Genomic DNA, 24,515 nt, shown 5'->3' on the forward strand with positions numbered 1-24,515 from the left:
GCAGGGAGCCTGCTTCTCCCTCTCCCTCTGCTGCTCCCCCTGCTTGTGTGTTCGCTAACTCTCTCTCTCTGACAAATAAAATCTTAAAAAAAAAAAAGCACACAAAGAGGAGTTACTGTAAGTCATTTGAAATTCAGTAATTTATACATCTATAGCTAAAGGGAAAAAAACTGTAAGGAAGTCATAAATTACTGGCAGTGATCAGTTTGTTAGTAATGATTGGTATTGTCATTTTGACTTATGAAGGGGCCTGTTGATTGGTTCTTCCTCCCTCCCTTGCCTTTTGATAGTACAGGTCCCTGCTGGCGTCTGAGATGGCAGGGTTGGTGGTGGAGCACCGCGGGCTCCTTTCTCCCCCTCTGCCACACTGTTGCCCTCCCAGCCCCTTCCCGTTTTCACACTTCCACCCAAAGGCTTCTTCCTGCTGGCAGAGGGAGCTTGTCAGGAAACTAACGGGATACGATTAATTTAAAGCTTCTTTTATTCAAATTCTTAGCTTTCTGTAGGTTGTGATCCACCCAAACCCTTTCAGAGTGTGTTTAAAAAAATGTAGGGGAACTGGAAATGCAAACAGGTTTTAAAGGGCACGGTTGTGTGCATCCATTACTGACACAACTTCAGTTTTCTCAATAGCACTGATGTCAATCACTCTACTTAGACCTGCTCCATCAATATGTTGTCCAATTATACGACTAAAGCATCCAAACAAAGTCCACATTGAAAAATACTGATTTTTATCTGATTCTTCCCCCCAAGTCTGTAAGACTGATTTACTTAAAAAGCTCCACCTGTAGTTGCCTGTATTCCCTGGCTGTTGTGAGGCCGCGCAGGGAGCTGCTATTGAGAAGAAAATGACTCCTCTGACTCCAGCAGCCTTTGAGCTGGCTCTAAGGATGCTTGTGAGGGTGCGTGTGGAGACCCTTGCACTGTAAAACTTGCACCTTACAAATGCACTGTTGAGTGTTGATACCAACAGTTATTAAAGATGATTCATGTGTGGTGATAAGGTGCTATTACACCACCAGAGAAGTGTTGAACAGAATTACTGATTTTTTTAATTACTATGACTAAAACCACTCCAGACGTCACTGTTGCTTCACTGATTTCATTTTTGCAACTAACAGTGGAGTACAATCTCTTTTCTGCTTAAACTGTAGAATGATCCCAATGACACCATTTGATATTTGTGTAGTGATAGGAGAGAACTGATGTGGTATATGCACTTAGAGCAAGGTTATCTCCAGCTTGGTATATTTGCTTGGCTGCTTTTGGAAACCATGTGCTTCACCTTAAGTCACTTCACCTTCAGCATGAGGTGGGGACTAAAGCTATTCTTTTTAAGAACATCAAGTGCTGGAACTTCTTACCTGAAGGTTCAGTGGGGATCCCTTGTTTGAAAAGAGGGTATGCTGGCAGCAAATAGGGTTATATATTTAGAAGATGACCAGAGGATTTCTTAGGGACCTTGCATATACATAAATTTCATCAAGAACTGTTAGGTTGTATCATTTCGTTTTTTTTAAAGAGAAGTTTTTTTTCTTTTTTTTTTAGATTTATTTATTTTAGAGAGCGTGTGCACAAGTTGGGGGAGGGACATAGGGAGAGGGAGAGAGAGAGAGAGAGCAGACTCCCCACTGAGCAGGGAGCCTGACGCAGGGCTCCATCTCACTACCCGGAGATCTTAACCTGAGCCAAAATCCAGAGTCAGATGCTTAACCGAGTCACCCAGGTGCCACGGGTTGTATCAGTAATAAGGACTGAACTAAGTAAAATATTGATTTTGTTCAGAAAGTAGCTCTGCATTATAATTTAGAGCTCACCCATTTTTGTAGAATTAAATAGCACTTACACACTTGTGATTCTGATATTTATACTTTTGGTCTAGACCTCCCCTCCTTGCTTCATATTGGTGTATATCCAACAGTCTCTTGACTTACCCACTTAGATCCTTCACAGGCATCTCAGCCATGTCCAAAACAGAACTCTTGACTTGTTCCCCCTCCAAATCTGGTCTTCCCATCTTCCCCGTCTCCGTTAATGACCTCACCCGTCACCAAGTTGCTAAAGCCCAAATTGGGAAGATGTTTTTGATTCTTCCCTTTCCTTGACCTCTTCAATAATAAATCCTTTCAGTTGGACCTCCCAGATATACTTGTTACACATCTATTTCTTCATCTTGTGTATACATTTTCCAGTCTAGACTGTCATCCTCTCTCATCTGGACTAGGATACTGGCCTCCAGATTAGTCTCCACCCTCAATTTCTCTACACAGCCATTTAAACCTAAGTCAGATCATGTCCTAATTTGGACCTTCGGATGGCTTCTAGAATGAATTCCAGAAAACTTACCATGTGCTATAAACCTTTACATAATTTGCTTCCTGCTCTGATTTTTAAATTGGGCAAACTTTGTTTCCATTGCTATTTGACTCTTTATCCTGATATGTTTCATTGTATATTATGTACCACCTTTTTATGAGATACTAGGAATGATTTTCAGGTACTAATTCTGAATTTTGTGTATAGCTTATGGAATCCGTTCATACTTCTGTGTGCCCTGGTACCCTGGTTTTCACCATTATAGGTATACAGTATACATTTTTATGCATTTGTATCTCTGCTTCTTGGAGGATAAGAGGAACAAAGAAGAAATCTTGCAGATACATAATGATCTGCTCTTCTTTTTCCCAGCTGGCCAAAGCAAGGAAAAAAGTAAAGGATGTGCCTGCCCTTCTAGCCAGATTTGATGAGATCTATGGGAAACTGCACATAAATGGCCAGGTCACCACTTACACGTTGGATACTCTGCTCTGCTACACCCCTGGGGACAGGAAATCCCACATGATGCTATTAAACAGGAGGACAGTCAGCCATCGGACCTTCCAGCCACTCAACCAGTCCCTGTGGGCTGAGTAACCCTAGCTTCAAACCCGCCATGGGTCTGAGCTGGAAAGGGCCTGCTTCTAGTGAGTTAATGGCTTCCTAAGAAATCAGGGGTTGTACTCCAGTGGATGGTATACTAACAAACACTTGGTCTCCTTAAATTTCTGAGTTCATTGAGAACTGGCATGCTGACTGGAGAAGTTAATGTTGTGCCGCTGTGAAGATCTAAATACAATAAAGCAGAAAGCTCCACTCCTTTAGGAAGGACGCTTCCCCTGTGTAAACTTCCGAGGATCCATGAAGGAACATGCCTGTGGTCTCCAGTCCAGCTCCCGGTACCAGAGTAGAACCCAGTAAGCACCAGTGGGAAGGAATTCACCCTAGGTGGTCAACTTCAGTGAATTTTCAGGGGAGTAGTTGCTTGCAAATTACACCTTTGCTGAATTCAGGAGGTCTGAAACTTATCATGCCACACTGGGCAATAGCCTAGGATTTTTTCACTGCTTCTATCATCATTTATCTGTGACCCCAAATAAGATACTGTGAACCTGCATACAGACTTGAAATTTTCATTTAAGGTTCAGTAGTGTCAAATTTTCTCAAAAATGAGAGAAAATATTCCTGAGAAAACATCTTGAGGTTGTTTTCTCAGCAGCACGAACTAACCCAGAATTTAGCTCTCAGAACTGATCAATAAACTAAAATTTAAATGGTTACTGCTGTGGTCATGGGCAGGCCATGTGCTTTTTCAAAATAAGTGCCAATAAAAACCACATAATGCTGTCTGTATTTTTTTTTTAATGTGGATCATAAATATTTGGTTCTACAGTTTGTCGTGTTAATAATGATCTCTTTTCTCTTGGGATGCTTTTTTTTTTTTAAATAAACGTGTCATGACAGCAGGTTAAAGCTTCCTCGTCCTGATCTGTCACGTGATGGTTTGAAACACAGCACTGGTGAGTTGTGCCTTTTGTTTCTAAAGGCCCACATGATGTTCACGCCTCTCAGCTGTCTTCCTAGATTTCTGTACATGCTTCCTTCAGTGCTGTTTCAAAAACTAAGGTTTGCTTTTAACTTGATTGTTTTTCAGAGTCCAGAATTGATCATAGAATCAGCAGTTTTAGAGTAGGAGGAATCTTCTGAGTCTCCTAACTGAATTCCGTCATCTTTTAGGTGAAAGAAATGACTGGTCCAAATTGGTGTAACTTGTTGGGGGTGGAGCTGAAAGGAAAATCCAGATTCCTAGTCCAGTACCCTTCCCAGTAGAGCATATTAGGTCTCTTCAGAGATAGAATACTAGGTAAAGGCTCACTTCACTTTCCTCATTTGTTAAATGGGGTAATCATATCCACCTCATAGGCCTGCTGTGAGAACAGAATGAGATACTAAACGTAAAGCAAGCAGAACAGTGGCTGGTACTGAGAAGTGCTACGTAAACGCTATTATAATTACCGTCAGCATTCAGAATGTGGATACCTAGTTGAAGAATTATATAACAACCGCGTTCTTCCTTCTGCTTAAGCTCTGTGAAGACTTAGCCCCTTTTAAGGAAAATTCTGTGCCTTTATAGAATCTTAATTGTATTTTTTTTGTGTCTGGTGTTTTCAGAAAACATTTGGATTTCTCTACCTTCAAAGTCTTAGGGAGTAATAGGGCGTGCTTCCTGTCCCCCAACTTATCTTTTATCTTCTGATGTTCACAAAGAGAATTCGAATGGCTATTAAGCCCTGTGTGACTATGGCCCTGGTTGTTAGCTAACAACCATTCATTAGGAGAAAACAAAAATGTGAGCGATAAATAGCAGCCCTGACCCTCACAAGCCCTGCTGCTCTGAACAGCTGATGACTGTGGTCACTGTGCTGCAGGTAAAAGCTGGGCTCTTCGACCTTTTCCCACAGTTATGCTGAAGGGCAAGAGTACAGAGGGAACTAAGAGGCCCATGTTTACCCCCAAATAATAGACGATTCTGAAGGCTAAAGAACCATCAGAAGAAGTTTGCTTAGTCTATAGTGAGCATTTATTTCTTTAAAATTTCATAATTTCTTTCAAAAATGGTGTGTTTTTTTGCAATCGATAATTTGCCTAAAGCATGTACTTACTCTGTTAATGAGAATATTTGGACAGAACATCTTATTCCCCGACCCTATTATGTGCCTTTGTAGATTGTTTCATTTATTATAAATATCTGTTGCTTCAGACTCCAGAAGTCACCATGGTGAGTACAGCACAGTATGAGAAAGACAAAAAGTACCTCTTTCATTAAGTGTTATCAGAAGAGTGTTCTGGTTCTCTCTTGCTATGTCTAAAACATGTCAGAACTTAGTGGCTTAAAACAATGCCAATCGTTTTCTCATTATCTTTAGAATTGACTGGCTCAGCCAGGCAGTTCTTACTCAGTGTCTCAGGTGGTTATTAGTCACTTGATGGCTGGGATTAGAGTCACCTCAGAGGCTTCCTCACTTACTATTTATGGCGGGTGATGCTGGGACCTCAGCTGAGACTGGGGTCAGAACATCTACGTGTAGCTCCCTGACAGCACAGTGGCTGAGTACTAGGGAGTGTCCCAAGAGGACCAGGCAGAAGCTGTTGTCCCCTTTTATGACCTGGGTTTAGAAGCCTCATGGTTTCAGAAATCCCATGGCAGCCCTTCCACTCGAATCACAGGCCCATCCAGATTCAAAGGGAGGGAGCATTCATTCTGGCTTCCATTGGTGGGAATGTCAAGGAAATACATGTTTTAAACTATCAGACACTTTTCCAGCAAGCTCTTTGAACTTATTTCCCATTGCTACTTCTAATTAAAGTCACCATCATTGGTCCTCTTTCAGCTGTGTTTACTACAGCCGGTGAGGTTTCCAAAACTAACTTGTCCGTTTCTATTTAAAAACTTCCTGAGGGCTCTTCACACCCCTCTGGATAAAGCTGTGTCTCTTTAACATGGCTTAGATGGTCCTTCACAATCTAGCCCAGGTTTGCCCAGCCCACCTCATCCCGTGCTACCCCATACTCCTTCCCTCCTCCTCTCTTCCAGGCCATGACTGAGACATCTTGTCATTTGGAAAGGCTTTCTTGAGCCACCTACTTCCTTAAGTTCAGGTTAGGTGAGCTGCCTATGTGCTCCTATACTTCACTTATCAACACACTTACCATCCTCCTACCATCGTTCTCTACTCTTCACTAGGTTTAGGTGCCATGTCTATCTTGTTTTCCACTGTTGACCCCATACCTAGCACAGTAGGGATCATATCAGAGGATGAGTACTCATTTAACTCACTAATTCATTTATGTTGGTTGTTGATTGTCATCATATCCCCCTGTAAATAGCGTTTTCTCTCCAATGCCTTCCACTCAGTCCCAAACATTTAGACCTGACCCCAGGCTTTTGCTCAGCCTATTATGTATCCTTTTCTTCCCATTTTTCAAGATCCAGCTCATGTGTCACCTCTTTGGGTGTTCTCAAGCTGTAGAACCCTTATGGATTCTCCACTCATTCCCCAAATCAATATTGAGCAGCTACAGAGGACAAGGCACTATGAAAGGCTCTTAAGATACCACAGGGAGAAGACATCCCTTTCCCAAAGCAGAACACTTTTGGCCTGCCATGTCGAATTTAAGGACCCTTGGCCTAGTCATTTGCTCTTTGCTTCTATAGATAGTACTCCTTACAGAGTGATCAAAATCCTGAAGAATAGACTCAGTCGTGAAATAGACCAATCCTGGGCAATTTTGGCTGACAGTTTTGTTGACAGTGATCCAAGGAATTAATACAAAATTGAACTAATTCCTAATGACTATTACTGAGAAAATATAATGGGGAGGTATCTGCTACAATTCAGGTAGGCAAAATTATAGCTTTCTCTATTTCTTTGCAAGCAAACAAAAATTTCTTATGTATTCTCTACTCCTGTTGAGAACCTCAGAGAGGAATTCATGGGCGACTTGATCTTGCTTAAAGGATATTTTAAGCTCTGATTTTTTTTTTTCTTTAGGCAAATCTTTGATCTTTCTGGATATGTTCCTTTTACCCCTTTTTTTCATAGCCAAGATGACAGCTGAGTATAAGGCAGTGGTTCTCAAACTTCAGCAAACATCAGAGTCATCTGGAGAGCTTGTTCAAACCCAGAATGCTGGGCCCCATCTCTAGAATTTCTGATTCCACAGATCTGGAGCAGGGTCCAAGAATGTGAATTTCTAATAAATTCTCTCTAATAAATTCTCATGCTGCTGTTGCTAGTCTGGGGACTTGGACATGAGACTTGGGCTTCAGATACCATCTCTGGGTCCTCTGGTCTCTGCTTTCACAAAGAGGGAAGAGCAGGTAAGTATGGCCTCGTCCCTGGACTCCTAAGCAAGTACCTAATGAGGTGTGTATGTCTGCCTTTTGCTTCTACTCCTGAGGCACCTCACTCTGATGTTGACCCACCTCAGTCCCAAACCCTCTCCACTAGAGTCAATGAATCAGCAGTCCCAGGTCATTATGATTTAAGATTAGTGAAAAATGTATCTAGCATTTTCCCAAATTATATATATATATATACACACACACAGAGACACATGTATACATATACACACATATGCATACATATCCATGTAAACTAAGGCAACATGGCAGAATAGTACAGAGCTTGACAAAAATAACTCAAGATTCAAATTTACCTAATAAGATTTCTCTCTACAAATTTGACATACATTATGCATAAAAAAAATGTGTGGTGAGCCAAATCATTGTGAATTAACCCCCCAATGGAAATATTTCAGAAAAGTAAAACAAATTTTTTTAAAAGGACATGGTTTATATTACATAAAAAAGGAATCAAGGAATTAAGTTGGCTTAAGTGGCATTACCTCAAAAATATCTTGAGCAAAAATTGATATTGGTGTAATTCTGATTGAAATATTTTTGCTAACATGGAGTAGAAACGGGATTTAAAAATGCCCTTTTTTTAAATTAGTTTTATTTTATTATGTTATGTTAGTCACCATACATTATATCATTACTTTTTGATGTAGTGTTCCATGATTCATTGTTTGCATATAACACCCAGTGCTCCATTCAATACGTGCCCTTCTTAATACCCATGACCGGACTAACCCTACCCCCCACCCCCTTCTGCTCTAAAACCCTCAGTTTGTTTCTCAGAGTCCATCGTCTCTCATGGTTCGTCTCCCCATCCGATTTCCCCCGCTTCATTTTTCCCTTCTTACTATCTTCTTTTTTTTTTTTTTTTAACATATAATGTATTATTTCAGAGGTACAGGTCTGTGATTCATCAGTCTTACACAATTCACAGCACTCAACCATAGCACATACCCTCCCCAATCTCCATCACCCAGCCCCCCATCCCTCCCACCCCCCGCCACTCCAGCAACCCTCGTTTGTTTCCTGAGATTAAGAGTCTCCTATGGTTTGTCTCCCTCTCTGGTTTCATCTTGTTTCATATTTTCCTCCCTTCCCCTATGATCCTCTGTCTTGTTTCTCCAATTGCTCATATCAGTGAGATCATATGATACTTGTCTTTCTCTGATTGACTTATTTCGCTTAGCATAATACCCTCTAGTTCCACCCACATCATTGCAAGTGGTAAGATTTCAGGGTGTTTTTTTTTATGGCTGCATAATATTCCATTGTATATATATACCACATCGTCTTTATCCATTCATCTGTTGATGGACATCTTGGCTCTTTCCATAGTTTGGCTATTGTGGACATTGCTGCTATAAACATTGGGGTGTACGTGCCCCTTTGGATCACTACCTTTGTATCTTTGGGGTAAATACCCAATAGTGCCATTGCTGGGTCGTAGGGTAGCTTTATTTTCAACTTTTTGAGGAACCTCCATACTGTTTTCCAGAGTGGCTGCACCAGCTTGCATTCCCACCAACAGTGTAGGAGGGTTTCCCCTTTCTCTGCATCCTCACCAACATCTGTCATTTCCTGACTTGTTAATTTTAGCCATTCTGACTGGTGTGAGGCGGTATCTCATTGTGTTTTGATTGTATTTTCCTGATGCCAAGTGATGTTGAGCACTTTTTCATGTGTCAGTTGGGCATTTGGATGTCTTCTTTGCGGAAATGTCTGTTCATGTCTTCTGCCCATTTCTTGATTGGATTATTTGTTCTTTGGGTGTTGAGTTTGGTAAGTTCTTTATAGGTTTTGGATACTAGCCCTTTATCTGATATGTCATTTGCAACTATCTTCTCCCATTCTGTCGGTTGTCTTTTGGTTTTGTTGGCTGTTTCCTTTGCTGTGCAAAAGCTTTTTATCTCGATGAAGTCCCAGTAGTTCATTTTTGCCCTTGCTTCCCTTGCCTTTGGTGATGTGTCTAGGAAGAAGTTGCTGCAGGCCGAAGAGGTTGTTGCCTGTGTTCTCCTCTAGGATTTTGATGGATTCCTGTCTCACATTTAGGCCTTTCATCCATTTTGAGTCTATTTTTGTGTGTGGTGCAAGGAAATGGTCCAGTTTCCTTCTTCTGCATGTGGCTGTCCAATTTTCCCAACACCATTTGTTGAAGACACTGTCTTTTTTTCCATTGGACATTCTTTCCTGCTTTGTCGAAGATTAGTTGACCATAGAGTTGAGGGTCCATTTCTGGGCTCTTTATAGCTGTTCCATTGATCTGTGTGTCGGTTTTTGTGAAAAATGCCCTCTGTTATCATGAGTTTGCCTTCTGCAAGAGAAACACATTAAATGAACAACTGTGCAAGTGACCACGTTGTTAATGATTGGGATAAGTCTGGGGTGATACTTCCATCACCCCGTGGCATAGATTGTAAGTGGCGTGTGTTCGCACATGTGCGCATACCCACACATGAGGACCTTCTCTGGTCTTTGATAGCACCAATTGTCTGTCATTCATTTTGACACATAAAGTACATCGCCTTGTGTTGTTACAGGACTTTTTCCAAGTATATCTAGTGTCTCCTGAAGGACAAACTATCCTACCTCTGTTTTATATGACCCCAAAGTTCCTGTGTAGCATATTACTGTCCTATGATACTATAATGTGGCCTTAATGTGTTTTGAAAGGGTAATTAATTAATGGCAGGTTTTAGTTCATATGTATAGCCTGCTATGCTCTGCTTTCAGTATTTCACAACTTTCTCATAAACTGGTTGCTCTTCCTATCTTAGTTTTACCTGAGACAGGGCCAAGCCCTAAAGAAGTGGGATGGCAGAGAAGGGGGCATAGGTGACTAGTGCATAACACCCTGGCCAGAGCCCTCTTTCTTAGTTTGTCTCCATGGGGTTTCCCCCCAGTATTTCTAGGCTCTCGGCTAATCTGAGACAGAAGTGATTTGGGGAGAAAAGGAGAGTAGAGGGAGGACACAAAGGTTTTATGTGAAACTTCCCAGCTACTAACGGAACAGGATCAGAACTGCCAAACAGCTTACCCGCTTGCCTGCCTTACTGAGTTGATCTTTTTCTGAGGACTGTGGCCTCCAAGAGCCTCAGGGCAACTTTACCACAGTGATTAAAGGTGAGGTCTGGAAAAGAAGGCCCAGGGAGACGAAAAGAACCCCACATTTGGCTGGTAATCACTGTCCTGCAGCTGAAATACTCCAAAGCTGGGTGCTAAGGATAGGAGAAGAAGGCCTCATTTAGAAGGCCTCATTTAATTAGGTCCCGAGTGGAAAAGGCACCAGGAGTCCCTCAGTCCCCCTAGAAATCATCACGGAATCATGGTCTGTCACCTGGCCTGCCTGGGAAATGCATTGCCCAATTAGTGATCCCTCATCTTTCCTGATTCCTTTTCCCTGCCCCAACTCCAGGCCAAGCTCCTCACCCAGAAGAGCCCAGCATCCCCATGTCACTTAATTCCCCAGATCTCCCTCATTCCCAGACAGCAGGATCATCTTGTCAAGGTACAAGTGACATCACAAAAGAAGGTGTAACCTCCCCAAAGTGACTGCCCTACAACTCGATTTGATTTTGAATCCACGAATCCAATTCACATGCCTGGCAACTGAGCAGCAGAACCTCCTGGTGTGTCCCACTGCACTCCATGGGGACACATCGTGTCACCATTAAGTTCAAGAGGATTAAGGAGGCCTTCACTTTCACGGCTGGAAATTACTGAATATCAGTTTAAAGAGTTATGTTCTGACTGTCGCTGGTGGCAGGATGGCCACAGGCATGTCCAAAGATAATTCAACATGAGTGCTACTCACTGAGAAGCCAGGACAGATGAAGCAACTCCACATGAGGCTTTTGGGCCACAGGGTTTATCTCCCTGTATAAAACTATGGAGAGCAGAGGAAATGTCATTTCCAATTTAGATGAGCACAGCGTTTTCTTGGACACACTGATGCTGAAGTAACAAGGAATTTGACAACAAAACAGGGCTTGGTATGGTAGGGTTTATAAAATAAAGGAAAAAAAAACCTGCTAACACTTAATAAGACTTAACAATTGTGAGGCTCTATACAAAGCACTTTGTATACAGTATCTCACTTAACCCTCAGGAAAACCCCATTTCACAGATGAGGAAACAAGCTCAGAGAGGTAAAGTTCTTGGCCATAGATGTAATACCAGGGAGTGGGCAAGCACAGATGGTCTGACACCAAAGCTCGGGTTTTTAACTCTGTGTATTGTGTGCCCAGATGGTGGCTCTGTGTGTGTGTGTGTGTATGCATGTACATGCTTATATGTGCCCTTTTCAGGAAAGGTGGTTTATACTATTGATTCAGCAGAACCTTGAAAGGGCCACTGAGTAAAAACGGTTAAGGTATATATGCATACACACATACATACATATAATATGCATAGATTACATATACATATACATAGACACATGCACATACTTAATGTTTGTGTATGCTGTATGTTTGGATTTTTTTCAGTAATCCCTCCCAGCCTTCATGCCTTGTTCGTATCACTAGTGTACAGCTGAAGAATTTAAGTGGACAGCAGAGGGCGCCCAGAGTCACTATTTTTAAAAAAGCATCTTCCATTTCTGAAATTCAGAGAGAACAGAGGTCCACACTGCAGTCTAGATGGGAAAGGTAGCTGTAGATAGACTTCAGGGAGGATATAGAATGTTGCCTTCACTCAAGATTGAGAATTATTGTGTTGAAAGGATGTTTTGAGAAGAAAGAAAACAGGATGATCCTCTGCAGATAGTGGGGGGGGGGGGGCACATGCTAGATGTTTCATGAAAAAACGTCCTCAGCTCCTTATGAAAAAAAGAGAATGAGCCTTTGTCTCACTTGGGAAAGTTTCCTCCTAAATTAATAAGAAAAAACCCAGAATGAATTGTTTGCTGTTATTTACTAAAATCATATTGGGATGTGAGAGAAGTGAAAAGGAATTAGGCTCTTAATTATTTGTTCTGTCTTTCTACCTTCTCAAATCCATCAAATAACAGCAACCTCTCTCTTCCAGCCTTCCTCATGGAGTTACTAAGTCTTGGAGCTTTCTCCTTTAAGAGAGATTTCAGTATCCTGGTGTATTTATCACTGCCCATTTCTAGGAGCAGGTCAAAGACCAGCTTTTCATTATCACAGACCTTACATATATGTTGAGATTTCACAGAGTACTAATTATTACCATGGGATTGGGAATTCTGGTGAAAGATGTCCCTGACAGACACCCGAGCCTGGGAGGAGGAGAGTGGCAGATGCTCTTGCTCAAGATGACTTGCTCATGAGTATACAAGAGATAACGGGTTACCACCAAAAGCAGAGGAAATTCTGTGCAACTGGACATCCTATAACAACTGATGGGGATAAAAGAAAGAAACTGTTAATTATTCTAAATGTGGCCCACTGAGTTGGTATGGCTTGGGTACAACAGCTCAGGGACATAGGTACTGAAAAAAAAGGCCTGGGGAAAAATCCTATAGTCCATGCTATTCCACACATATTCTCTTTGATTTTTCTCACTTTATGAAATGAAACACTCCTGAAACACCTGGTGGATGGGCATTTGGTCCTCTAGGAGTCTGGAGTGGAAGTGGCCAGGACTAAGTCTCTATTTACACTGCTGTGTTAAGCTTTTATCCCATCAGACATTGCAGGTAGAGGGAAGGCCATATGAAGGTAGTGTTCCACTGCACTGCACAGGGTGGGGGTGATCTCACTATGACATAATGCCTACACGGCAGGTAAAGAATCAGTAGTATGAAGCTCACTCAGGCAGGATCTGTTTTTGACAAGGTTGAGAGCTAAGCAGCTAACCGGTGAACCAATTGGTATGAATGGCAGCTCTGGACTTCTATATCCCTGGCCTTCCACAACCTTTATTATCCCCTTTAGTTAAAGTCCCAACCTCAGTGGACCATGGGTCCGGACCAAAAGTATAAATCTTTTCTTCATGTGGATCATTTGGGTTTGTTTTCCAAACCATTCCAATTCTACATTTCACTTTGCATTTGTAGACATGGCTTATAAGTTATTGATTATTTCATACTCTCTTGAAATCCTTTCAGGTGTAAAACAACTGGAAAGATAGGAGGAAACAAAGATAACCAGCACACCATTGCTACTTTCACTAGCCAGTCTCCTCAGTTTTGAAGATTCTGAGATAAATAGGTAAATAGATAAATAGGAGTCCCCATGTCTCTGAGTTAAAGTTTTGGCAGGTAAACTGGGCTAGAGTAGGTTGGGTGTGATTTTGCCTTCTCGTATTTCAATGGACTAATGCCTTATGATTTTTTTTCCTCCTGAACTCTACTTCCTCTTTCTTCTTTCTCTGTTCTTCTATTTTGTATCTTCCCCATCATTTTATTAATGCTTCTCCTTTGAAAAAAAAAATTTTAGATCCCTTTTTTTGGGTTCTTTGGTGACGGAGTCTAGCTTCCTGTATCCTCACTCTTTCACTCACTGACTCAGAGTGGAGGCTGCTTTACTGGAACTTAGGAGAAACCTCAGGTTTGTTTTCAGTCCTGTTTTCTCCCTAGCATAAAGCTCTAATCTCAAGGGAGAAGTTCTGAATAGGCCAGATTGAGAAAAGCAAGCAACAAGCCTAAAAACTCATGTTCCTCACCAGCTCCTCCTGGGCTATATTCTGGAGAAAGGCAACAAAACCATTTGGAATTGCCCATTTGCTCCCCAAGTACAACTCCCATGCCCAGAGTCTTATGCAGCCTTCAACATGAGTTAAATCCCTCAAAGTAGGGCATGGGCAAGATTCACCAGCTAAAACTGTCTTTAACTGCAACCCAAGGTACATTTCAACTTTCTTAGTTTGTTCAACAGAGAATATTTACAAGTGTCCATTTTGCCTGGAAAACAGAGAGGACAGATTAGAAATAATACAACGTGTGTGCCAGTTTAACATTTCCAGACCTAATATTCAGATACCTACTAACAACTCTGAAATTCAGATCCAAGTTTAAAGTCCAACTCCAGGACAGCATCTCCCATCCTCTGTTATAGCTTGGAAGATGCTTATTAGCACAAAATTAATAATATTCCATCACTTCCATCTTTATTGTTTTAAGCTGAGGTACCCAAATTGCATTCGTCTATGGCAACTAGGAGAGGAATATTTATTTTTAAGTTGGTCCAATTTGTTCATTCTTAGAAAGTGATAAATGAATAGAAGATGCTCAATCAGACCTGCGGTTAAAAGTCCAAGACTGTATGCATGTGAGATTAGGGGAAATTGTACACCTAATGAAGACAACAAAGGGAAAAGAATGAACCGTGATGCTCATTATGACTCAGTTGACAACACTTTTAGGTAAAGTCCACACTGTTTGGAAAGCACATTTTCATCCCTGGTGTCAAAACCTCCAAAAGCACATAGAAAAGTAAAAGATGCTGGCCCGTGATAAGTTTGTCTAGGGTTATTTTGGAAGGCCCTGCAGTATTTAATGATGATAATGAAAATGCATTTCATTTCTTCATCTTGTCTATCAGACTCCCTGTCCAAAACAATAAGTAAAAAGGAAGACCAACTAACAAATAGTGAGCCCATGACTGGATTTGTTCCCATCGGATCCAAGAGAAACAACCACATCAAGTTGCTAAAGAAATTTACCCACTGACAATGACAACAGCACAGCAGCATTTGTATCATATTCCCTACAGTTACTAGGCTGTTGTGGCTCTGATTTTGAGAAATTTAACCTGCATGTAAATGTGTGACAGGGCTTTCCTGGCAACCTGTAGTTCAACAAAGAACAGGAAGTGAAACCATCATTATCACCACAAGGTTTCTTTTACACAAGTTTCCATAACTTGGAAAGGCACCTTGCTGCTTACTCTCTACCCTGTTTCCTTCATCTGTACTCCTCTGCCTTACCTCAAAATGAAGAAAAGGAAGTGCTTGTCTGAGGGGTGAAAGGTCTCAGGAATTGGCTGTGACCCCTGGGGAAAAGGAAGAGGTACCCCTAAGATTCAGCACCCTCCCAATTGCCCCAAAACACTGAGCTAAGCCCCAGAAACCATTGCCTTAATGACAATACTTTGCATACCAAAGATGTCAAAGTCCTAGAAAGTCTCAAGAATACTATTTGAGGGGGTGCCTGGGAGGCTCATGTCAAGATCTCAGGGTCCTGGGATTGAGCTCCGCATCAGACTCCCAGCTCAGCAGCCAGCTTGCTTCTCCCTCTCCATCTGCCCCCACTTGTGCTTTCTCTCTCGCTCACTCTCTCTCTCAAATAAATAAATAAAATCTTTAAAAAAAATACCATTTGATACCATTTGATTTGGAGTTTCTTAGGTAACTTCAGCAGCACTTAAGACCACAGACCATGATGTCCAAACTGTGTCCCAACCAAGGATGCCTGGCAGAGGGCTGAGTGGAGACTAAAATCCAAGGCTGCTTCCTCCTATAGGAAGCACCTTTTCCTAATTCACCCAAATCCACTGTGTGGACAAGGTGGGGCGGGGGGGAGTTGTCAAAAGTCACCCTGACCCCTTCTTATTGGTTGCTCCCTCTCTCAAAACCTCCACAGGCTTCTCATTACACAGAATCAACTCCAGGTCCACAGTCTGGTCCCTTTGACCTCTGCAATCTCAGCTCTCTTACTTCCCTTGCTTGTCTCTTTCCTGCCACATAGGCCTTTTACTGGCCCAGAAGATCCCCTGCACATTCATGCTTCAGGGCCTTTGCACTGGCTGTTCCTCTGCCTTGCTCCCTCACTTCATTCAGATGTCTATCAAATGTCATCTCCTCAGAGAGGCCTTCCCTGTCTACTTTAAGTTCCACCTTCTTTCCTCTCTTTTCCTTTTCCTGCTTTTTTTTTAAAGCACTTAACTATTTGAATTTTATATTTATTTATTTATTATTTGACTTCTCTCTAAAACGGTTTGAAAAACTAGTCTGAGGGCCAATTACACTTGCTACCTATTTTTGTAAATAAAGTTTTATTGGTACATAGCTGCTCTCACTCATTTACATATTGTCTGACTGTTTTCACACTACAACTGTAGGGTTGAGTAGTTGCAATAGAGACTGCATTGTCCACGAAGCCAAAAATATTTATTATCTGGCCCTTTACAGAGAAAGCTTGCCAACCCTTACTCTATAATGTAAACCCTATGAGGACAGGGGCTTTATGTGTTTTGCTCACTCCTGTATCTCCAACACTCATATTGCCTGGCACTCAGTAGGTACTTGATAAATTTTATTAAATGATTGAGCATATGGATGAATGAGTATCCAAATGTATCTAGAAAATGATTTCCTTAATTCAACAATTATTGAGCACCAACTTATGCCAGGCATCGGACTCTGTGCAGAGGATACCATGATGATGAGAGACCAGTAAATTAAATGGTGCTAGGAGGAATGTCATGTTCTTCATGACAGTTGTTATGGGAGCCAGAAAGAAAGATACCTGACCAAGGCATCTAAAGCCAGTGATCCCTAAAAATGAGTTCTCCAAGCTGAGAGAAGTGTGAAGGGCATTGCAGGCAGAGGGTAGAAATGTAATGGTCCAGAGATAGGCAACCACAGTTGTCTGAGGGATCAGTAGTTTGTGTGGTATATGAGAGTTGTTTGAACGGGGTTTAAACAATTTCTTGAATAATCACTCTTTTATCTTTCTGACTCTTACTCCCTTGGTTGCCACTTAAAATTTGGAGGAAAATAATGATTCTCTTCAAAAAGCCTACCATTTTCCTGCCAATGTTTTTGGCCCAACCCAAAACACACTAAATGTGTTTTATTTGAAGAGATGTCTCAGATACATTATATTAAGATTTCTCAGCCTTGGCACTATTGACATTTGGACCAATAATTTTGTTGTTGTGGAGGTGCCCTGTGCATTGTAGGATGTTTCATGGCATCTTCGGGCTCTACACACTAGATGCCAGTAGCACTCCCACAGTGTGACAATCAAAATTGTCTCCAGATACCACTAAATGTCCCCTGGGGGGGGCAATATCACCCTCTGTTGGTAACCAGTGCATTAGATAGTGCCAGTAACACACACTAGACAACCTGAAGATGAAATGTATTAATAACCTACAAATGCTGGATGTAGGGAGATTATGAAAGTCCAAGGCACTCGAGCCTCTGGAATAAAAACTGCCTGTTCTTTTTTGTCTCCAGATGATCACCCAACATGATTATGACAAGTAACTATAGAATTAGAAAGATAAACATTAGTTCTTCACTTGGCTACCAAGTGCCATTTTGTCTATGGATTCATGGGGTCTGTGCTCTACTGAAACATGCCAAGTTAAATATGCATGAGGACAATAGAACCCACTGACGCCCATGCCACTGTGAATGCACCCGATCTTGTCTGATCTTGGAAGCTAAGCAGGGTCAGGCCTGGTTAGTACTTGGATGGGAGGACAATAGGACCCTACTCAGCAATAAAAAGGAATAAGCTTTTGATAATGCATCAACATGGATGAGCCTCAAAGGTAGGATGCTGAGGGAAAGAAGATAGTCTCAAAAGGTTACATACTGTCTGATTTCATTTATATGACTTTCTGGAAAATGCAAAACTATAGTGAGCACAGATTAGTGGTTCCCAGGGGTTGGAGTGGGGCGAGTGTGTACCACAAAGGGACAACATGAGAGGTTTTTTTATTGTATGTTAATGAAAAAAAAATAAAAGAGTAGCTGCTGAAGAATATGATGGGTTTTTAATACTTAATACATGTCTTCTTCTAACCACAATGAAGCATTTAAAGCCATATTTTAAGAAAATGTGCTGGGCAACAAGGCCTTGACCACCAGTAATTAGAGCGTTCCAGGGGAGAGGGGCAAGTAGATATTCTGGAACCAAATGAAGAGCTTTAGCTTCCTTGCTTCAATTCCTCTTTCACTTTCTGTAGAACAAGGTGATCTTCACTTCTCAATCCACAGTTGCCAAATTTCACCCTAGAATTGCTTGAGCCTCCCTTGGGCAGAAGAAAGAAAATATTTCAAAACATGATGTATATTGGAGCAGGCTTACCAGCATCCTTTGAGGTGTATAACATTTTATCAGTATGACACTATTGTGTAGTGATAAAAGAGAGCCTAAGAGAGTGTGGGGCTAGCTTTCCAAGGCTCCAGGCAAGAGAAGGAACAGAGAGCATAATGAAATGAAAGTGACTTGATTCTAAAAGAGATCAATATCCTGTTTTATTATTCATATGAATAATGACACCAGATTCATGTATATATGAAATAATCATTTCTGAGAAATTTTGTACTCATCTAAAATATCGAGTCTGTTCATCTATGATGATGATGGGGCCCAGGGCATATATGGGAAGGTAGTGGTGACCCTTATCTAGAATCCTGCCCCATGAGCATCCAGTTCAGGGTAAGCATATTCATCCTTCCTCTCTTTCAGGGGGTACTGCAGGCTGTGATTTACATATGTACAAAAGGACTGTTCACAAGAAAATGTTGCTCATGTCCTTATGCAGTAATAATAGTAAACCACAGGATTATCACATCAGAAATGAACGTGCTTGACTTCTCAGAGAATGAAATGCATGGCAACAGTGAGAATCAGAAAGGGTCATCTGACTGATATTCGTCCTGAAAGCGACACAAAGCACAAATGATGTCACAATCGCAAATATTATACTTCTTTCTCTTTGTCCACCATCATCCATTTGCAGCAACATCACTTCAGTTGGACAATTGCAGTGTCTCTAAATTGTTTCAGAGGTAGCCTAGTACACCAAACATCCTCAGGAGCTGTTGATCTTTTTTCCCCTTGGCTAAATATAAACTGTGAAAATGAAGTAAAAACAACAGCCCCTCTGTGTCTATAGGGTGGGGACAGGACAGGGTGGCAGAGGTAAGAAATACGTTGCAGAAGAACTGGCTCATGACTTCAGTCTTCTTGAAAGCAGAGCTTTGAACTTTTTTCATTTTATATTTTTTAACTTATTTGATTGTCACCACTACTCTCCCTTTCCCATGATGTAGGAAAGATTACTTTACGCCCATTTAACAGAAACTAGAACCAAGGTGTATGTCCATTAAGAGTTTCCCAGAGGTCACATAGGGGGAAAGTGGAAAAATATGGTGTAAAACCCGTCTCCTGATTCTGGACCCCAGGGCTCCATTTGGTAGACCATATTATAAAGTGTCATCCAGCTTCACTAAACACAGACCAAAAGCTAGGAGTTAAAGATGGGTACCCTCTGTACGAATCAGTGGAAGTCCTCACCCCTATCCTCCCCTCACCTGAATGTAATAGTGCATTCATAGTTGAGAACGTGCCTCATTCCTTTGAAGATGTATCTCAGTCATCAAGCCTACAAGAAGGATAATCCTACCCACAAAGTATTGATTACTTCCTTGGTTGAGCCCTGCTATACCTTAAATACAGTGCTATCTTTGTGCATGTAACTTTCACGTGCCTTGGGGCCTGGGTCTTGCTGTTCTTGGATTCCTAGATCCTACTACAGGGCGCGTTTCATAGTAGGCACACAATGCTTGTGTGCTAAAAGAAAGGCATGGCATGAAATTAATTCTTTAGAAGTGAAAATTAAGGGAGAGCCGCGCCTAGAAAAACCTTGCAAAAGTCATTTACCCTCTCAAAGCCTCAGTTTCTTCATCTGTAAAATGGGGATAATAAGGAAACAATAACCCTGAAGAGTTATTGTATATACAATGCTTGGCAAAGGGCCTGTTTCACAGCAAGCTCTCAGTAGGTGGTAGCTCTTTGTGGTAGCCAGCCTTCAAGATGGCCCCCAGTGACTTTCACCTCCTAGTAGCCACAGTATCCTAGTATCCTAGTTCCTTCTCACACTGAATAGGGCTGACTATGTGACAAATAGGACATTGGAGGATTGACAGAGTGTGGTTTATGAGACTAGGTCATAAAAATTATTGAGGCTTCCACCTTGTTCTCTCTTGGATCACCTGCCCTGGGAAGAGCGAGATACCATATCATGAAGACACTTCAAGCAGCCCTATGAAGTACATGTTGTGAAGAACTAGGCTTCCTACCAACAGCCAGCATCAAGTCACCATCCATATGAGCATGCCATCTTGGACACTGATCCTTCAGCCCCAGTCAAGCCTTCAGATGATGTAGCCCTGGCCAACATCTTGACTGCAACCTCAAGAGAGACCTTGAGCCAGAACACCCTGATTAAGCAGCTCCTGGATTCCTGACCTATAGAAATTGTGTGAAATAAATGCTCATTGTTGTTTTAAGCGGGTAAGTTTTGGGGTAATTTGTTACAGAGCAATAAGTAAACAATATACCATCATTGTAAATGGTTGTATGAGTATCAATAAACAGATAAGTGCCACACAGTCAATCCTGGTCCTTGACCAGCCTCAGTTCACAAGAGCTAATGGGTAAGGAAGGCTGGTTTTAACCACATTAGGACTTGTCCTTCCCCCAGACTGAAGAGGTAACTAAGATAGACATTCTCAGCACCTGACTTGAGGGAAGTGAGAAGGCCCCCTTGGTGCTCTTTGCCGCATCAGACAAACGTTTGGAGAATATCACTGGACACTGAATCAGATATTCGAATGTTATTTAATCATGGCAGGCATGGAGGTCATGTCTCTAAATAGTGGGACAATTCTGACCCCAAGAGCTAATCTCAGACTCTCCTTTCTCTCCCCGCCCCCAACCCTGTATCTAGCATGCCACCTAGAAGAGTCCCTTACTTGTGTTCACCTTCCCAAGTCTTTTATACCATAAAACTTTGATGAAAATGGCAATGACTTTAAAGGAGCCAACATTTCACTGAATATTGAAAAACCCTCATTTTTTTCAGGCTACACAGGCCTTGGCGATATTTAAAGCTTGGATGATGGGCATGAAGATACTTGGCTCTGAGCTTTCACATGGTTGAGTTACCGTAACCCTAAACTCCCAAGTCCCTCCCTTCCCCAGTGATCCCTGGTATCTTCCTCAAGGATTTGCCAGTGTTGTTAGACTGTTCCATTTCTCAATAAATGCTCTCATTCTTTACTGCTGTCCCCAAATCTCCTGTAGTCCCTGCTCTGCTCAGTTTCTATCCAAACTAGAGGGTTTATACCCTAGCCCCCACCCCAAGCAAAAACAAAAAAACAAAACTTTTCCAGATAACTTTGAATTGTCTGACCCTTAAGTGACCATAGACTTTGAAGACCCCTTGAAGCCACCTCTATGCAGGAATTTACTAGGTCCCTGGGCAAGGAGACACAGCTCTCTGTTGTACTCAAAAGCATTCCTTGACTGTGAAGAATGCATGTTTCAAGACGGGGAATATGAGCTATGGCCCTCCTTCACCTCAGAGAGTTCTTTGCCTACCTGGAGTCCCTCTTTCTGCCAAGAGTTGGCACAGACACAATCTCCTCTTTTTGTTCAAGAATCCCCAAATTCCCACTGTTTTCCAGGGAGCTTAAACACCTATCATCAACAGATCTACTGTGACCATTCTGCCCTGGATCCTGGAATTCCTAGAAATACAAATCATAGATATGACCATCACAACTACCCCGGATTAGAACTAGATACCAACAGAACTGTGCACAAAGCTTGTCTGGACCAACTCCATTATGTTGAATAGATCCTATTTTTCACAATTCCTACCTAAAACTCTTAACCCTTACATCCACCCAATCTATCTGGGATGGAATCAAGAGGAGAATATGGTGATCCTAGCCTCCAGACCCCCTACGGAGTTGGTTTAAGGATCACCCACAGCATCTGGCCTTCTTCCAGGTCTGACAGCAAACCCCATGACTTGATGGCCAGTGCCTGCTTTCGCATCCAGAGAGTCCCCTGAAAATGCAGCTTTTTTAGGAATCCACAGGTCTTGTATTGTCTGAAACATCGAATGGCCTATGCTTTAACCAGAGAATGCATGAGTTGACTTCAGCACTCGGCAGAGAAACCACTGGGTGAAGAGTGTGTCCTTGGAGTTGTTAAATAGAATTTAAAATTTTAACAAGTCACCTCTGCTTCAATATTGACTGTTACTATGACAGGACAAAAATTCTCTGTCCCTAAACTTAAGGAAAAAGTTTCAGTGTTGGCTCTTAGCATAGTGTGTCACACATTGAGGGTGACCAATTAAGGTTTTTGATTTGGTTTCATTAATATTTCATTGAGTGGGAGGAATCAGCAGTTTAACTTTTGCACAGAGGACTTCTTCCTCTGTTTTGTCAAGGTTGTAAGTTTGTTTTATGACTTGAGCTATTTCAGGGAAGAGAGGCTCCAAGTTTAGCCTGGGGCAAAAGGAAAGGAGGTCATCCTGTCACCATTTTTATCCACTGGATTTCCACCTATATTATTACAGGACCCCTCGGGGTCTAGGGGTTAAACTCCCTCTTCTTCAGTCTTCTCAGCGATAAAACTGACAAACAGACTCACCTCCAAACTTGTTACTTAATCTCTAGGGACAGAAAGACTTGTTTCAGTGCCCACATTATGTTGTTGGCATGCCTGGACTTTATAAGTAGCCTCAATAGCTGCAAAAGTCAGGGAAGAAAATAAAATTTACCAATTTTCCCTCTTCCCAAGACAAATCCACAAGTAGCTTAGCCAGACTGCCTGCAACTTCTTTTAAATAATTTCATGGTAATTTTACTATAGAAAAAAAAAAGGAGAAATAGAAGGTAAAGTCCTAGGAACTTCTCCTTTATCTCAATCGTCCATCTCTTCTCACACTTGGAGTGACAGGAACAGAGAACAAGGATGGAAATGGTATGATTGATACATATACAAAATCTCACCAGTGGTTAAGACTTTCAGGGGAAATTTAGACCACAGCCTCAGCTTCCCAGTGCTCACTACCCTTTGGAGTAGTTCTGTTTTTAAAAACAATAATTAAAAAAATGCAACACTTGGAAGCTTCAGATTAGATATACCTTATGAGAGATGAACAGCATTTCTCTCCATCAAAGGTGATACTTTATAGGAGAGCTCAGTGCCCAGAGGACTGACGGTTGCAAGCTTGTGATTGTCACAGAGAAGAGGAGGAGGTAGAGGACTTGAAAGGGGTCCCTGCTTGAGATGATGAGGCCAGCTGTGAGACATGGCCTAAGATTACAGGGGCCCACCATAGCTATGCATGCCTAAATCACCTCGAGTCTTTTCCTATTGCAGTCCTTCTGACACCTGTCTCCAGACTAATCCTTCTAATCTAGACAGCTGCCGTGGTCACGTCATGCTTCACTGTTAGTGACTCCCAGGGCCTCCAAAAATGTCAGTTATACCCTAGCCTGGCCTTTATATTGTGCAAGAATCTAGCTGCCTCTGACATTTAATCTCCCTCTCTCTCCTACAGGAATCTGACACTCCTGTCGAGAGTTTCTGCATCACTTCCTATTTGCCTGCCTCTATACCTTTACCTGTGATGGTCTCTATTCTCCTCACCTAGAATAGCCTCCTCTTCCCGCCCCTTCAAAACACCCAACTTCAAGGTATGATACAAAGAGATTCCAAAGATTTAGAATTAGGTAGATCTGGGTTAAATTCTAGCCCTACTACCTGCTTGCTGTGTGTCATTGGGCAAGTGTCTGATCTTCTCTGAATCTCTGCTTCCTCAACTACAAAATGAGAATGTTCCCACCAGGTTCATGGTAGATGCTCAGTAAAGATTAATTCTTTTTTTCTGCATATCTACTCAACTCCAGGCACCCTCCCAAGATCCTAATTCCTATCAGATGGGCCATAAAATATGGTTGACATATGAGAATAAGATTTGGGTGCAGTAAAATTATCATCAAGGAATGGGCCAGGTCAAGAATGTAAAAATCCCAAGACACTCTCAGGACAAAGCTCAGAGGCCAAGGCGCATGGGTTCATTTTCTGGCAAAGACACATGGAAATTTCAGTTACAAGGGAGTGGAACCCAATACAAGTACTTGGAAAAGAGTCAACCAGCCCATAGTTGGGGAATTATAAGTATTGACAGAACTCAGTGTTAGATAGCTGAAAGAATTCCTGAATAACACATTTTTATAATTCCCCCAAAATTGACAAAAGATACCAATTAACATTCACTTCCATGATACTTGAATCTTAATTAAAAAGAAGAAAAAAGCAGAGGCATTAGACTTCTCAGCCCCTTTGAAAGAAACTGACCCACTAGCAGACTCTAAATTTGGCAGGCAATGCCATGTAATGGAGCCCTTCTTTGTGCACAACCCATTGGCACTGGGATGGGCAACCTGACCAACAGACAGCCAATCCCATAATCTGGAGGGTAACTGTGACTTATGTTCTAGTGCAACAAGATGAGCTAAGCCAATGAGATTCCCTATCTTTCAA

The 24,515-nt window shown here is 41.8% G+C and overlaps 1 protein-coding gene across 3 annotated transcripts in view; it reads left to right on the forward strand.

Moving 5' to 3' along the window:
- The window catches only part of PTCD2 (pentatricopeptide repeat domain 2), a 48,023-nt gene extending 27,300 nt beyond the window's left edge, over positions 1-20,723 (forward strand). For 2 of the 3 annotated variants that reach the window (XM_027604571.2, XM_027604573.2), the window contains one exon: positions 2,692-3,804. In XM_027604571.2, coding sequence (XP_027460372.1) covers positions 2,692-2,916 — 225 coding nt within the window. In that variant the 3' untranslated portion in view covers positions 2,917-3,804. Of the gene's footprint in view, positions 1-2,691; positions 3,805-18,629 lie in introns of those variants that run through there. The other variant, XM_027604572.2, reaches the window with a different exon arrangement.
- Positions 20,724-24,515: the final 3,792 nt, after the last annotated feature.

The sequence above is a fragment of the Zalophus californianus genome, chromosome 5, assembly GCF_009762305.2.
Source record: "Zalophus californianus isolate mZalCal1 chromosome 5, mZalCal1.pri.v2, whole genome shotgun sequence".
NCBI lineage: Eukaryota > Metazoa > Chordata > Mammalia > Carnivora > Otariidae > Zalophus > Zalophus californianus.